General features: G+C 36.9%; 1 protein-coding gene across 2 annotated transcripts in view; it reads left to right on the top strand.

The window, feature by feature from the left end:
* Positions 1-41: 41 nt before the first annotated feature.
* Positions 42-14,580, top strand: part of LOC145487979 (unconventional myosin-Ia-like) — a 38,600-nt gene continuing 24,061 nt past the window's right edge. For both annotated transcript variants that reach the window (XM_081466742.1, XM_081466741.1), the window contains exons 1-17: positions 42-234; positions 4,171-4,252; positions 4,657-4,810; positions 5,112-5,227; positions 6,676-6,770; positions 7,357-7,461; positions 7,967-8,013; positions 8,140-8,203; positions 8,339-8,352; positions 8,877-8,961; positions 9,395-9,501; positions 10,115-10,274; positions 10,741-10,859; positions 11,389-11,475; positions 11,765-11,830; positions 12,317-12,421; positions 13,524-13,586. In XM_081466742.1, the coding sequence (XP_081322868.1) occupies positions 4,661-4,810; positions 5,112-5,227; positions 6,676-6,770; positions 7,357-7,461; positions 7,967-8,013; positions 8,140-8,203; positions 8,339-8,352; positions 8,877-8,961; positions 9,395-9,501; positions 10,115-10,274; positions 10,741-10,859; positions 11,389-11,475; positions 11,765-11,830; positions 12,317-12,421; positions 13,524-13,586 (1,383 nt within the window). In that variant the 5' untranslated portion in view covers positions 42-234; positions 4,171-4,252; positions 4,657-4,660. The remainder of the gene's footprint in view (positions 235-4,170; positions 4,253-4,656; positions 4,811-5,111; positions 5,228-6,675; positions 6,771-7,356; positions 7,462-7,966; positions 8,014-8,139; positions 8,204-8,338; positions 8,353-8,876; positions 8,962-9,394; positions 9,502-10,114; positions 10,275-10,740; positions 10,860-11,388; positions 11,476-11,764; positions 11,831-12,316; positions 12,422-13,523; positions 13,587-14,580) is intronic.

Here is a 14,580-nt window from a genome sequence, read left to right as displayed (position 1 = left end):
AAATAGCGCGGGCTCAACTTCAGGTATCGCGTAAACTTTCTTCGGGGTAAGGGTTAACCAGGGCAACGCCGGGGCGATTTCGAATGAAAAGTTTGCCAAAATTCTCTCCTTCTCTTGGAATTTAAGCCTCGCAGATGCTTAATAATAATGAATTTGACGAGCAAGCATAATTTGGAGTTTGGGAATTGACGTTCGCGCTTTCAAGCTGCTTTTTCCGTCGGGCGCCAAAGGAAGGTGAGCTTATAATCAACGTGTTTACCTGTGTAAACTGTGAGAAATAATTAAGTTTTGGCACTATCCAGTTCTTTTGATGTGATATTTCAATCGTCCATTTCCATTTGTTCGATCGAGAACCGAAGTTAATTTAAACATATAAACTTCTTGTGAACCAACCGTAAAATTGAGTACACATAACCGGCCTGCCATGGCGTGGGAAAATTAAAAAGCCAGATTTGCAAAACCAAATATCACTTTAACAATGGAAAATTAAATTGAGATAAGGGTACTTGAAAGCTAACTCTGGTAGAACAGAAAAATTCTGGCCGTTTTGGTGGGCAAAGCTATGAATTTTATTACAAGCTGGCTGATGGCGCGTGTGCGAGTTGATATTACATACGTGAGATCTGGCGAGATTTGAAAACTAGACATCTTTGCAATTAAGAGCATTGTTTTGCAGCTTGCCAAAATGTATGACAAAGTAAAATAAAATTATAAGATTTGTGGAAATTGTAATTTAGAAACGAGAATTATTTTCACATAACCCACCTGACTACCCGTTGCAATGTAATCTTACGCACTTTGCCTCGGGGCCTGGAACCTCCCAACGTCTAGTTCGAGACTTCACTCTTCACTTAATTAAATTAAGTAGTCGTTTAGAAAAACCACGGGGATGGCATTTGTGCGAGTGAAATGTTTTGAATAAGCCTTTTTTTTTGCTAGATTTTACTCCGGACGATATTTGTATTTAAAGTTGCAATCTTTACAGTTCATTAGCTTCTTTTTTATTTATGATAATTTGTACGTTCTACAAAGACCATTCATTTGTAAATTTCCTCTTCTAGAAACATGTCTCGTCACGTATTTCCAAATTAACATTTATAATGATCTGATAATTTTAAAGGCTGTTTAAATTCCCTTCAAAATGAGATACACTGGAATCATTCAGTCTGTATTTTATTTGAGGCTTTGCCAATATTTTTGTTTACTATGTAAACTATACCGTCAAGAACTTACATGAATAAAATTTTCATCAGTCTGGCATCAGTGGATTAATCAGTCAGGTTTGCTGGGATCGAGCTAATGCTCAAACAACATGAGTTGGTTTTTCAAAGGGTTGGGAAATGTTACTGACTGCTTTAAATCGCTGTGCACCACAATGAATAGTACAGTCTCTGGTTTGTTTATTTTACCCACCAGATAGTGATTTATGTGCTGGATAGTGTTTTACAACCAATTAAAAAAAACAGTATTATGTTTGTAAGAAATGCAAAAAGATCTGCCGATATGAATGATATTCTGTTGCCTTGAATGAGCAACCATACTAAAAGAAAAGGACAATGAAATTCTGATGTCTCAAACTCTGCAATAACTCCAATCCAAAGTCGCTTTTGTTAGATTTGTTTCACTGTACCTTCACCCCTGAGATCATGACCTCTCGACTTCTCAAGCCAATTTTCTGTTCCATTAGAGGCTCAAGAAAGTCAGATTCCACTGTAGTTTGATACAAATCTGGATGTTATCCTGATTGTCTTGACATGTAACATGGTAATATCAGCCTAGCTACCCATTCATGGATATAGTTGTTTATTTTACTATTCATCTTGTTATTTTATTAATATTCACTTCTTAGCATGTATAGCTGAGCAGAGCATTGGGTAATCTTTTAAGTACTAATTTAAAGCAAATATAAAAAGTGAACAGTCACTACAAGATATTGATTCAGAGTGTTTATCTGACTTTTAGTCTTGAAAGCTTTTAATTAATTTTCCGTATATCACCTCTCTTACAGTTTCCCATGACTAACAACCATTATCATATGGCAGTTTCTTTATGTTCAAAAAAAAACCTTCTCAGACTAATGCTCATCCGTTTAAACTGTGTTTGAACTGCAGGGGTTTCATTGATGTTTTCTGCAGAAGGGCAACTGTTTTTCACATGCAGGCAAAACTATTTGAACTGAACTTTGTTTTTAGAAAAACTTTCCTCTAGATGGTCAAACCAGCTGGGGAAAATCGTCTTCACAGCTGGCTTAATGAAACCCCTGGAACTGTTTGAACCATTTTATCAATATTCATTTGCTATTATTTAAGTGCAACCTGTGGGCGCTCAGTCTTTCAGCCAGAAAATTTTCTTCAGGGCCAAAGTGGCCTGTGAAGACCTTTTTTAGGGGCCAGTTTTTGAGGGAAGGGGCCAATAAATTGAAAGCTACAGAAAAAAAATGGGTCAGGGTACCAAGGAAAATAAAGCAGTTTATTAGGATCTAGGATAAAATTTAATAGTAAGTGCTTTTTGAAGTGTTTCTACTTGATAAATTTCTTTTGAATCAGATACTAGTTGGATCCATGCATTACAAGAGAACAGTCCTTAGGTATACATGACATAGTCAATGATCAAGGGTTTGTAATGTATTATAGGATGATTTCAAACTTGGAAGTTTTCCAATGTGAGATAATCAATACAGCAGAGCAACAGGATGGATTGACTTCTCTTCTTATGTTAAATGTTTTAGAAGCAAAGATCTTTCAATATGAATGTCTAGAAGGACATAATGTGTGACAAAATAACCGGATTGATTGTCAACACAGAGAAATGTGGTCACCATTATGGTGACTAAACCAGAATTTTTGCCGAACTTTGGTCGCCTAGGATGAAATGTTAGTTACAATGGTGACTGTATCGGTCGCAATTTCGAGCCCTGGGATGGCTGTTAAAATACTACGCCTGGTTAAGCCTGTAGTCTTGTAAAAGGAAAGGGCCAAATTGGCCCTTTCTTCGTTTTTCTGGGGGCCATTTCTGATTGCAACGCTGGATTCCCACAATGGCGTGCGCTGGTGGAAACTCTGGGCCCTTTCCTTTGGTTTGTTTATTCATATCTGTTTTGACATATTCAGCTGTTCTGAGACTTAATTTGGATATAGTGCCTGTCAAGGAATCAAATCAAGTCTGTTCCTCATTCACAGAGGGAAACAAGGATAATTATAAAGAAAACAGTAGAAAACAAAGTTAATGTAGGTTTATACTGAACTAAGAAATAAATGAGCTTTTAATATGGGTGCAGCAAGCAAAGTACATGTAGCAGTGGGAGCTTTTGAGTTGGCTACTGCTCATTCACAGCGAAGGAAAGGAAAAGCACACAATGCATATTATTGCGTGTGCCTTGGTTAGCACTCCTTTGACTTACAGCCAAATGTACAAACTGTTAGGCCACTGCTTCAAATTTTTTCAAACCAGTTTCATTTTTTTTTTTTCACACCCATAACAACCTTGTGCTTTAAGGGTGAATTGCATTCTGCATACAATGTACATTGTATAGGTTCTGTACGTTCAACAACAGGCAAGTTAACCTACAACACCGAGGGCTGGCCATCCAGCATACTCAGTTGTAACAGGTGTTACAAGTATAGCCCTTTATGACAACTCTGACATAAGTCAATTGTTTTTTCTTGTTGTCTTTTTTTTCAATCACGTCTTTGTCCGAATAACTTGTTTTTAACTGCCAGTAGCTCTTCAGACATTTTGTCAGTATGTCAGTGTACATACATGTACATAATTGCTTACCATAACAGGTGGTAAATTTTCCTTTACCTGTTATCATCAGAATGTCCAGATGCACATTTACATTTTTGTAGAATATTTTTTATGCCAAAATTTTGTATTCAACCTCAACTATTCTAGAAAGAGACCTGTATTTTTGTAGAACTTTACATGTACAGTGACTTGGAAGGGAAGATATTGTACATTTTTTGACCAGGTTTGCATTTTCTTTTTCGAGAGTTTTTTACCGTACAGACATGGATTGTTATGTAGGCAAATGATAACACTTACTTTGGCACCAGTTCTGATATATATATATATTGATCAGTGTGCTATTGTGTAGGGCATAATATATAAAGTACATTGTAAATCACTGAGTTTGGTCTCTTTTTTATTAAAACTTTTCATTCTCTTCAGAGATACTGATCAAGCTAAATGCTGTACAGATGGTTTTTAACCTAAGGATAGAAACTTCCTGAAGTTGTGATACCAACAAACGGTAAGTATTAGACTTAACAAATCATGAGAATTTCTCACTCCTATCCACACATGGACACATGGACACATAGTCTTCACTTGTAATGACAAACAAAATTTTAAAAAAATGACCATACTAAAACTTGCCCAGGGCAAGCAAAATCTGAGAGCTGCTTGTGCGAAGGGCAAGCTGGAGTTTAATTCTTTGTGAGCCCTTTAGAGGGGCAGTGCAAGGGTGTTGCTCAAGAAAGACAGTGACAACACAGTGACCCCAAGCCAGGCCTAGAACCCAAACTACTCAATCTTGAGTCTAGTATACTAACTATTAAAGGTGCACTTCTCTGCCGAGGTCTCACTTCAGTTGATGAAAGTAAATCTGCAGACTGATTAAAATGTTAAGCAATACCTTTGTCCATTTCTTTTAAGAGCCATGACTGAAACAGGAGGCCAGGTGGCAGGGGGTGGACGGAGCATGCTGGACAACATGGTTGGAGTCAGTGACATGGTGCTTCTGGAGCCCTTATCTGAAGATGGTTTGATAGAGAACCTGTGGGATAGATACAACAATAAAGATATCTATGTAAGCAAGGATATCCAGCGTTCTATAACCATCAGCAGTTTTGTTTGCACCACATACCAATCAATGCCATTACTTCTATTAAAACGTCCCTATAAAAATCTCCTGCCCCAAGAAAATAAGCCCCTCAAAACTAAGATGCAAAATTCCTTCCTGACAAATAATAAGTAATTAAAAGCCCCTCCAAAAACTAGCCTACTGTAGAATAAGCCCAGCAAAACATTTTATAGTATTAAAAAGTAATGCTTGATGGTAAAAGAAAACATAAGTTTACATCCAAGTGATCACAAATTTTATATTGCAGACATACATTGGGAATGTGGTGGTATCAATTAACCCTTATCGGAAATTCAACTTATACACACCTGAAAGGATTTCTGAGTACAGATCTAGAAACATCTATGAATTACCCCCACACATGTGAGTATCAAGCCTTATCCTAAAAATTTAGATTTTATGAACAAACTGGGCACATATAATTTTTCAGGTTGTTATTGTAAGATAGTTTTGTGCTGGTATGTAGATTTGTTGGTATGCAGGTTACGTAATTATGCCAAGAAGTTAGTATTTAAGGAGTTTGTCCTTTAGGAGTTGTCACTTCGATGGCATCTCCACTTTTGATCAGTTCATTTTGGAAATTTTGTTTTGGTAAATTTCCGTGTTTTTGTTTACTACATTTATTGTGTTAATAACTATCCTAGGGCAATTTATGTCTGATCAATAAACGAGATGCCAGCTCATATATGACTGATGTTTTCTTACTTATACTAAGTTAGAAATTATTTTGTTTTCGTTTCACTGCAGTGGGATTAGACAACAAATGTATTTAACTTATTAGTTGACAAGGGTGCAGCCCGAGAAATCAAGAGCGAATTATCTTTATATGGGGCTAAATGTAATTTAGGCAAAGTTTGAGTCAAGCCAGTGCTGGCCAGTGGTCTCTCAGGGTGATCATGCCCAGTGGGGTCTCATATGAGGTTTTGCAGGGCTTGCACATACATGTACGTGTTTTGCTTGCCAGCTGTGTGAGAATGTGCAGTTTGCCTTTGAGTGCCATTTGTGCCTGTTGAGTGCTTCTTTATTGTTAATTAGTATAAATCTAGTAGCTGTTCAAAACTTTAATCTAAATCCTCTTCAAAGACATACACTTTGAAAATGCAAAGAAGCAGCCCCCAGTGCACGCTGCTGGGCCACTCGCTTTCTATAACAGAACAGACAATGAATAGCATAGCCAATCAGAGAATTGCATTCATGATAGAATGCTACAGCACTGACAGGGAATAAACTTACTCTGATTCGCTGTGTAGCCTAGTCAGCATGTGGCCAAGCCCAGTGGCTCATTGTCTTTGTCAGTCTTGCCTACAGAAGCAAATTATTATTTGTTGATAGCCATTTCAGGGCATCTGACAGGATGCGGTAGTGTGGATCCGCATAATTCATTAACATCCACATCTTCTGCATAATCAAAGCTTGAAAACAGTTCTAAAAATTGTTTCATATTGGTGATAAAGCAGCTGCTTACCATCCCCACAAGCAAAGATTCTGAAGAGATTGGAATGATTGTTTTGGAGTAGTTTTGCTCCTAAAGAGTGACAAAAACATGCCATTTTGTTAGAGCTCTTGGACCTGGTTGTTCAAAGGTTGGATAGCTCCGTGTAGATGGTAAATTGGCATCCAATGTGTAGTGCAGTTGTTTGATTGTTAAAACTTGTCTAACTGGAGAGTGATTTATCTGGAGCCAATAGTGTTACCCATTCTTTTAACAACCAGGCCCCAGCTGTGTATTTTGAGTACAGCATGTTACCCTACTAAACACAATTATACCTTCCTGGCACAAGTCTTAAACCATTGCTGCTTGTTTAAAACAGATTTGCTATTGCTGATGTCGCTTACCGATCCATGAGAGATTACAACCAGGACCAGTGTATTCTTATCACTGGGGAGAGTGGTGCTGGCAAAACAGGCATGTGGTTTCAAATGCTCCAGAAAAACTTTTCATTTGGCTGGTCACTGTCCAGAAATACAGGACTTGTTAATTGAAAAATATTAATTTCAACTGTGCAAGAAACATGCATGATAATCAGTGTTCTAGATGATGGACAAGAAATATCTTCTAAAGGCAAGGTGAAATCCTTTCAATTTAAATCAGTAAATACTGACCTTGGGTTCAAAGTACAAATTTGGAATGAGCTTAACTTATTCAACCCTCCATGTGTTACATGTTGTATACCACTGTTTCCCCAGAGCTCCCTAGAACGTAACACTGTACTCTCCTTTTGGCCAGTGATGGGAAGGAATGAAATAAATATGGCTCTGAAAATGAGTTAGGTTATTGGTTTGAAAGTAAGAAGTTAGACTTCTAATGTGATCTGAAGGTCTCGGGTCAAAAGATCCATCAGGCTTATTCAAGACAACCAGTTATAGTTACTCATTTGAAGAAGATGAAGCAATAATTTAAAGTCTGGCAGAGTCAACTGTGTTTTAAAGCAGCCAGCAACATGCTTAAATATTTACTGTCTCCACATGTTTTTTTTTTTTTTTTGCTTTAGAGGCATCAAAGGTTGTTATGCAGTATGTTGCAGCAGTGTCTGGCAAAGGCTGGGAAGTGGACAGGGTCAAGGAACAGTTGCTGCAATCTAATCCAGTTTTAGAAGGTGAATGAAATAATAAATGCAACATTGAATTATTGAATGTTTGCGCATATATGCTTTTTTAATGCAAGTTGATGAATAAACAAATAAATAAAAGAACAATTGTTGAAACAAACAAACAAATGGACAAGGAAACAATGATTGTCAAGAGCAATTGTGTGAACAAACGGGCAATTTAATGAATGGAAGTATAAGTAAACAAACAAATAGAGCAAATTGGTAAACAGACAGTGGAAGGTATGAATCAAGGAAGAAACAAGCAATGTCAATTACAGACTAATGAACTTTGGTTTGTTTGAAAAAAAGAGTAATGAGAGAACTACATTACACACTACATTGTAGTGTATAATGTTTGTATACATTATGAGGCAATACTACAAGAGATTGTATCTGATCTGTGTAGCCTATTTTCTCCACCTCTGAGGATAGGCCAATGACGAATAGAACAACTACAAGGGAGAGTTTTATTAAATGTTGGTTGTTGTTGTTGTTGTTGTTGTTGTTGCAGCTTTTGGCAATGCAAAGACACTTAGGAATGACAACTCGTCACGATTTGTAAGTACAGAGTCATCATATTTCGCACAATAAACCGTTTTTCTTTTCAAATTGTTAAGAAAGCTCAAGAATGAATTGTGTACAGTTTACATGTTTTTCTGATTGGAATCTTTTGTATATTTTTAGGGCAAATACATGGACATTGAGTTTGACTTCAAGGGAGATCCTGTTGGAGGAGTTATCACTAAGTGTAAGGATTGGGAAGCAATTTTGAAAAATTGAGTGGGCATTTAAAAATCCAAGAAAATGAGTACTTTTATCTTTCTAAAACGTTTTTTGACTTGTACAAATTCTCTTAATGACATTTCACTCATTTTCATTGCAGATTTGTTGGAAAAGGTAATTGCAAGATGTGTGGTCATTTGTCCTTTATATTTATTTTAAATGTATTTTGTATAAATTTATAAGTTGAAAGAAAATAAAGGTTACAGTAACTGTTAAGTAGCAGATTTATAATACATGTAGTATTCACCTCAAATTGTGAGTATAGAAAGGTGCAAGATTTATGTAATCTCTGCATTTTGGATACCAGTTTGAAAATGAAAAAATTTAAACAAGAACCTATCTTTGATTGATTGGTAAATAAACGTTACTAATAGTTGAATTGGATCGTGGAGTACATATTATTACCAAACAGTTTTGAATTGTTTGAACAACAGATTTTGAAGTCAGAAAGACTTTGAAAACCTCTTTTGAGTGAAAAAGTGAGTGACATAATTATATTATTTTGCAAACAGCACAGACACAGCAAGAGAGAATGGCCAAACAGCATCAGGAATTTTGTTATAGAATAGGATTTTAATTTTTGAGTTGTTTGGAGTAACTGATTAGTTATTAAGCTAAAATACTGTTTTTCCTTTCAGTCACGCGTGGTTCACCAAGTACAAGGAGAAAGAAATTTCCACATTTTCTACCACCTTCTTTCTGGTGCCTCTGATGAGTTTCTTGGTAAATCATCAATCATATGTAATGCTTTTTAGAAAATAGCTGAAAGAAAACATGTACACTGATTGGTTTAAAATTGTGTTTCTATAACTAACTTGAGCTGTTGATGTAATGATGGCATGGACAAAGAGAATTTACATTTTGATGATCAAAGGAAACATAATGTATAAGTTTTTTTTCTTTTTTGGGTTGTGGAATTTTCTAAAAAAAAAATACAAGGTCTTGGTGTTTCTATTGAGCTACAGAAATCCTCATGGAAGTTTGTGAGAACTCGAAAAAGCTGTGGAAACACTTGCCTGTTAGCCCGTGTCCCCACAGCATTTCTGGTTCTCCCAAACTTCCACTCTTGTTGCAGAAAATTGTGCCTAAACCATTTAACACAGAAACAGCGCAGCTCATCGCTTTCGGCTAATAAGCTACCATTTTTGCTATACAGGCAAAATTAATCTCGAAAGGGACTGTAGTACTTACAATTACCTCAATCAAAGTGGATGTACAAAAGTCGACACAATTGATGACAAGAAGGACTTTTTAGTAGTTGAGGTGGGTATATATGTTTTCACCTTCTGTAAGACTTACAGTATGCTGGGTAAACAAAGTTATTAGGGCCTCCACAGACTAGACACTAATTAAGTTGTCGACAACTCTTTTTTATCTGCAACTAAATGTTATCGACAACTAATTGTATCTGATGTGAACATTCCACACATTGGAGTTTTGTTTGTCGATGTCTAAGTTTTGAACTAATATACAGGGCTCGTATGGGTCATGGAAAACCTGGAAAGTCATGAAATTTATTTTTCAATTTCCAGGCCTGGAAAGTCATGGAATTTCAACAATAATAATTATTATGCTTTCTGAGAATAAAAAGGCAAAAAGACAGAAATTAAAAAAAAAATAGCAGACAAGTCAGAAACAGGCTTTAGTTTCAGTACAAATAGACACAAGCGTGCATTTTATCCATCATAATGCTGGGAAATACATATACGTTACATAAATGATTGTTTTGATACTACTGTGAGGACAGCTGCTTAACATCAGTCATGGAAAACTCAGAAAGGTTATGGAAAAGGTCATGGAAAGTCATGGAATTTTGAAAGCTTAAAAGAGTGCGAACCCTGATGTATTCAATCCATTTTTTTTTTTTTTTTACTAGAGGGCAATGGACATTGTGGGGTTTGCTCAGGATGAGAAGCAGTCCATCTACACTCTTTTATCTGCTATCCTGAACCTTGGAAACGTTACATTTGACGAAGTTTTTGATAAAAGCAGCGGACATAATATGCATGATGCAGTTGCTCTTACAAATGAGAAATGTAAGTTGTCTTCAAATTATACTCGTCCTAATTAAGGGAGTGGTACTTTTTAGGGGTATGGATATTTTGTGGAAAAACTTTATACGTTTAGATTTGTTGCAGTTCTATTAGTTACAGATTGCTAATAATCATGATTATAATATGAAAGTTTCCTTAACTCGACTTGTGCCAACAACGCCTTAAGAGAAAATTCCAGAATATTTGATCTGATTTCCAAGAGACTACCTAATGTTCTTGGTCCATAATTGATCATTGGTATCCACTTATTGTCTCATGAATGTTGAGAGACACAAAGTCAAAGTTAAGTGCCCCCAGTCTTGCTCAAGACAAAATAACCCGACGAGGGTTTGAACCAGTGTTTGTTGATCCAGGAAGTACAGGGCACTAGCCATTTGGCATCTTCATCCCCCACAAGACAATTATCAGGGCATTGACCTTTCAAATCTTTATTACTATGTGATTGTAGATTTAGACTGGGCTTGTGAGATGTTGCAGTGTGGAACTCATTTACTCAAGGATGCCCTGACAAAGAGAACTGTGGAAGCTGGAAATGAGAGAATGACCACCCCGCTTACACCTGCACAAGTACGTATAGAAAAATTATGCATTACATATTTGCATTATTAGCTGGGTAAAGTGTAGTCACCTCTGCAACTGATTGTGTTCAAGTCAACACTCCCTGTCTCCATGCTGGGATGTGCTTCCTCACACCAACCTGCATTCCTTTCCCATTGTTTGCCAAATTTTTGGTTGGACCAATCAACACCTTGTTATTGTATACACTGCACCAATTACACCATATCTTGCCACCTTGATGTCTTCTTTCCTGAAAAAACCCTGACTGGCCATTGATTGATGGACATTTTTGGCATGAACCACTGTAAGGAAATGTGTGACTTCGGCCCAGGCAGCTGCAAGGGAGACTGCTGTTAGGTAAAGGGGGAACTTATGAGTTTGTCACACAAACAGTTTTTTCCATGTGCCATGTATTTCCCACTTAAACAAACTTTACTTCTGATACCATACACCTGTACCTAATTGTTTTCACAATGAAAATAATGGTCTGCAAACCCCTACTTTACATTCATCTGGTAGTTTTGTGTTCTTCTGACAGGCTTACTATGCAAGAGATGCACTCTCTAAAGCAACTTATCGCAGGATGTTTTCTTGGTTAATTCAAAGAGTCAATGATAGTATAAAGGTAACACTTATTATAAATTACATCAGTTTTGATTGTGGAATAATTCTTTAGTAGATGAATTTCTCATAGTGTAATCCCAATTTTTGGAAACTCCAAAGGAAACCAAAATTGGTTTGAAAACTTAGGTAGCTCTAATAGTTGGGGGTAAGATTCAGTCTGTGTTCAATTGAGGAGAGGGAAATGACTTTTCATTCAAGTTCGAAAATATCAAGGATTCAAGAGATCAGGATTCTACTACATAAGTGCATTATTACTTTCACCCAATGACAGTCAATGATTCTTTTATCAGGTGAAAAAGAGGGGCAAGAGAAAAGTGATTGGTGTTTTGGACATTTATGGATTTGAAATATTTAAGGTACTAAAATAAAAATGTATGCTCAAGACAAGATCTGTTTATGTCCACTAACCTTAAGACTTCAGCATTTCCACCCTTTCAATCTTTAACTCAAAACTTTGGTTCTGCTTCGCACTTAGCTGCCACTGACTAAGTCATACACTTACTGTATAACCTAGAGATTCTGAATTCACCCCCCCCCCCCCCCATCTCACTGCCCCGCATTCAATGGATATGTTCTCAGTAAGCCTTAGTTCAACTTTCAGTACACCACATTGGCTGCCAGCTACTCTCTAAGTTTCTTGCTAGGCATTTCTTATTGACACTGCATTTATTTGAAATGATTTCATTTGTGTCATGGATCAAAGTGAAAACTATCGAGGGTACCATTAACCTAGTGTTTTCAATTGCTCAGGAATTTTTTTTTTTTTTAAATAATAATAGTAGGAAAAAAGTAACAACATTCTTGATCAAACAATCAAAGGTTGCTGATTGTTTCTTTTGCAGAGGAACAGTTTTGAGCAGTTCATTATCAATTACTGCAATGAGAAGCTACAACAGATTTTTATCGAGCTGACCCTTCAGTCTGAACAAGAGGAGTATGTTAGAGAGGTCAGGAAAATATAAAGAAACAATACAATTAACACAGGCAGGGGTTTCATTAAAGGCCAGGCACCAGGGAATTGATGGGCTTTGACCACCTAGAGGACAGTTTTTTCTTATAATGAAGGTGCAGCTGAAAACATTTTGCCTCTCTGTAAAAACCAGTTGTCCTCCTGCTGAGAATGTTAATGAAACTCCTGTACAGGTAAGCACAGGAACTTACAGGAAAACAGAATTAATTTAAGATCAGTCTGTTTTTTTCTGGTACATAGTTATAACTAGCCAAAACTTCGTAATGATAGACAAGGCAGTACTAATTATAGCATATTATTGTGGAAGTATGAAAGAATATTAGAGGATGGTTGACTGGAATAATAGTTCAAACACATTTTAAGGGGAGAATTAAAGGGAGCAATAAACATTTTAGTTTTCTTCTTCATTGGCCAAGTAGTACAGGCGGCAAGGAGATAATTATCATGTACTGGTTTCTTTAATAATTGGTTGAATGTACTGTCAATGCAATGTGAGAAGTATGAGGGGAGATGAAGTTGGAATTTCTGAATTAACTGAGTTTTGAAAAAAGTGTGAGAATTTTGCAATGGCAAGCCTTGCATACGAATGTTTTGTCCCTGTCAAGGGAGTCATCAGAGGCCTTTCAGCTAACTTGTCAAACATCGCATTTGAAGTACCGCTAGCCTCAAAATGATGGTTGCAATCTGGCCTTATATCACATAAGGATTCCCAATTGCATAATATACCATTCACCGACTTGACTTGACTTACAATGGCTAGCCTACTGAGTTTTGTTTGAAAATACGATTGTAATGTATTCACACTCACTCACTCAATCTTCTTCATCCCTGATGGAACAAAGGTCATCAACTAGTGCCCGCCACCTGACCCTATTTTGAGCAGTGCGCTTCGCTTCCTGTCGTGTGAGCTTTCTCTCCTTCAACTCCGCCATTCTTGTGCGCCTCCAGGTGTGCTAGGGTCTGGCTCTCTTGCACTTCCCCTGTGGATTCCACTCTATGGCCTTCTTGGCTATGTATCCGTCTGGTCTCCATGTATTCACACACTTCTGTATAAAATAAATTGTGCATTTGCTTTGCAGGGTATTGAGTGGACAGCAATAGAGTATTTCAACAACGCGATCATCTGTGACTTGATTGAAAAGGTTGGTGCAAGTAGTCCAAGGAGCCAGAGAATCGTTTGCCAGAGAATGAAGTTTAGACAAGTCTTTTCTGCATTTTTATCAGCTCTTCTTTCAAATATACAGTTGTCAAAATGCAGAATAACAAGGAATTAGCTTCTTTATTATGGTCACTTTCTTTTGGACTGACTGTTGTAAAGCTAAGTCACTCATTGCCTTATGTAAGGTCTCCTCTCATATGTTCACTCCAGTATCAGTGCCAACACGTTTTGTTTATCCATTAGGGACCCAGAAACAATTTTAAAGTAGTAGGGCTTAAAAAATCTGGCCAAGACAAACCAGCATTAGGGGTTACTTTCAAGTGACAAAATTCATACATGTACATTATCCATGTGATCTGGAGCCCTAAAAAAATCAACCCAAACAAGACAGCTGTGGGGCTATAGCCCTACCATTCCCTCCCCCTCCACAGTCCCTTTCCATTGGCAATCTGATCACAGATTGCCACTGCCTGTTAAAATTGTACATAACACATTTCTTGGCAATGTTGATTTTGAGTTGTTACTAGTTAGAAAATGATATTTTACAGTAAGATAAATCTCATGTTTGGTTTTGCTTGCATCATACATTTTCTTTTCCAACATACTCCTTTATTTTCTTTGTGCTTCACTTTAGAGATGCTTTGCAGTTAAAAAATGGGGTAGTAGGAAGGCTTGTAGTCAAGAGAACATTGTTAGTTATTTAATTTTTACATTGGCTAATGATCAGTTTGAGATTAAGAAAATAAAAGACAAATTTGCCAGTTTAAAAACGAAAAGAAACTGAAGCATATCACATCTCGCAGTGGCTTGTGGGATTATTACTGGGGACGAAACAAAAGACGAGAAACTACATTGTATGTTGTTCCCCAGTAACGATTCCACAAATGACTACGAGATGAGACTCGTCCCAGATTCTCGTTTCTAAAGTGGCAAATTGACCACCATAGCAAATTCGAAAAAGCTCTTTAGTTCGTCGT

This window comes from Orbicella franksi, chromosome 5 (assembly GCF_964199315.1).
Source record: "Orbicella franksi chromosome 5, jaOrbFran1.1, whole genome shotgun sequence".
In the NCBI taxonomy this organism is placed as follows: Eukaryota; Metazoa; Cnidaria; class Anthozoa; order Scleractinia; family Merulinidae; genus Orbicella; species Orbicella franksi.
This window is presented reverse-complemented; position numbering and strand designations above follow the sequence as displayed.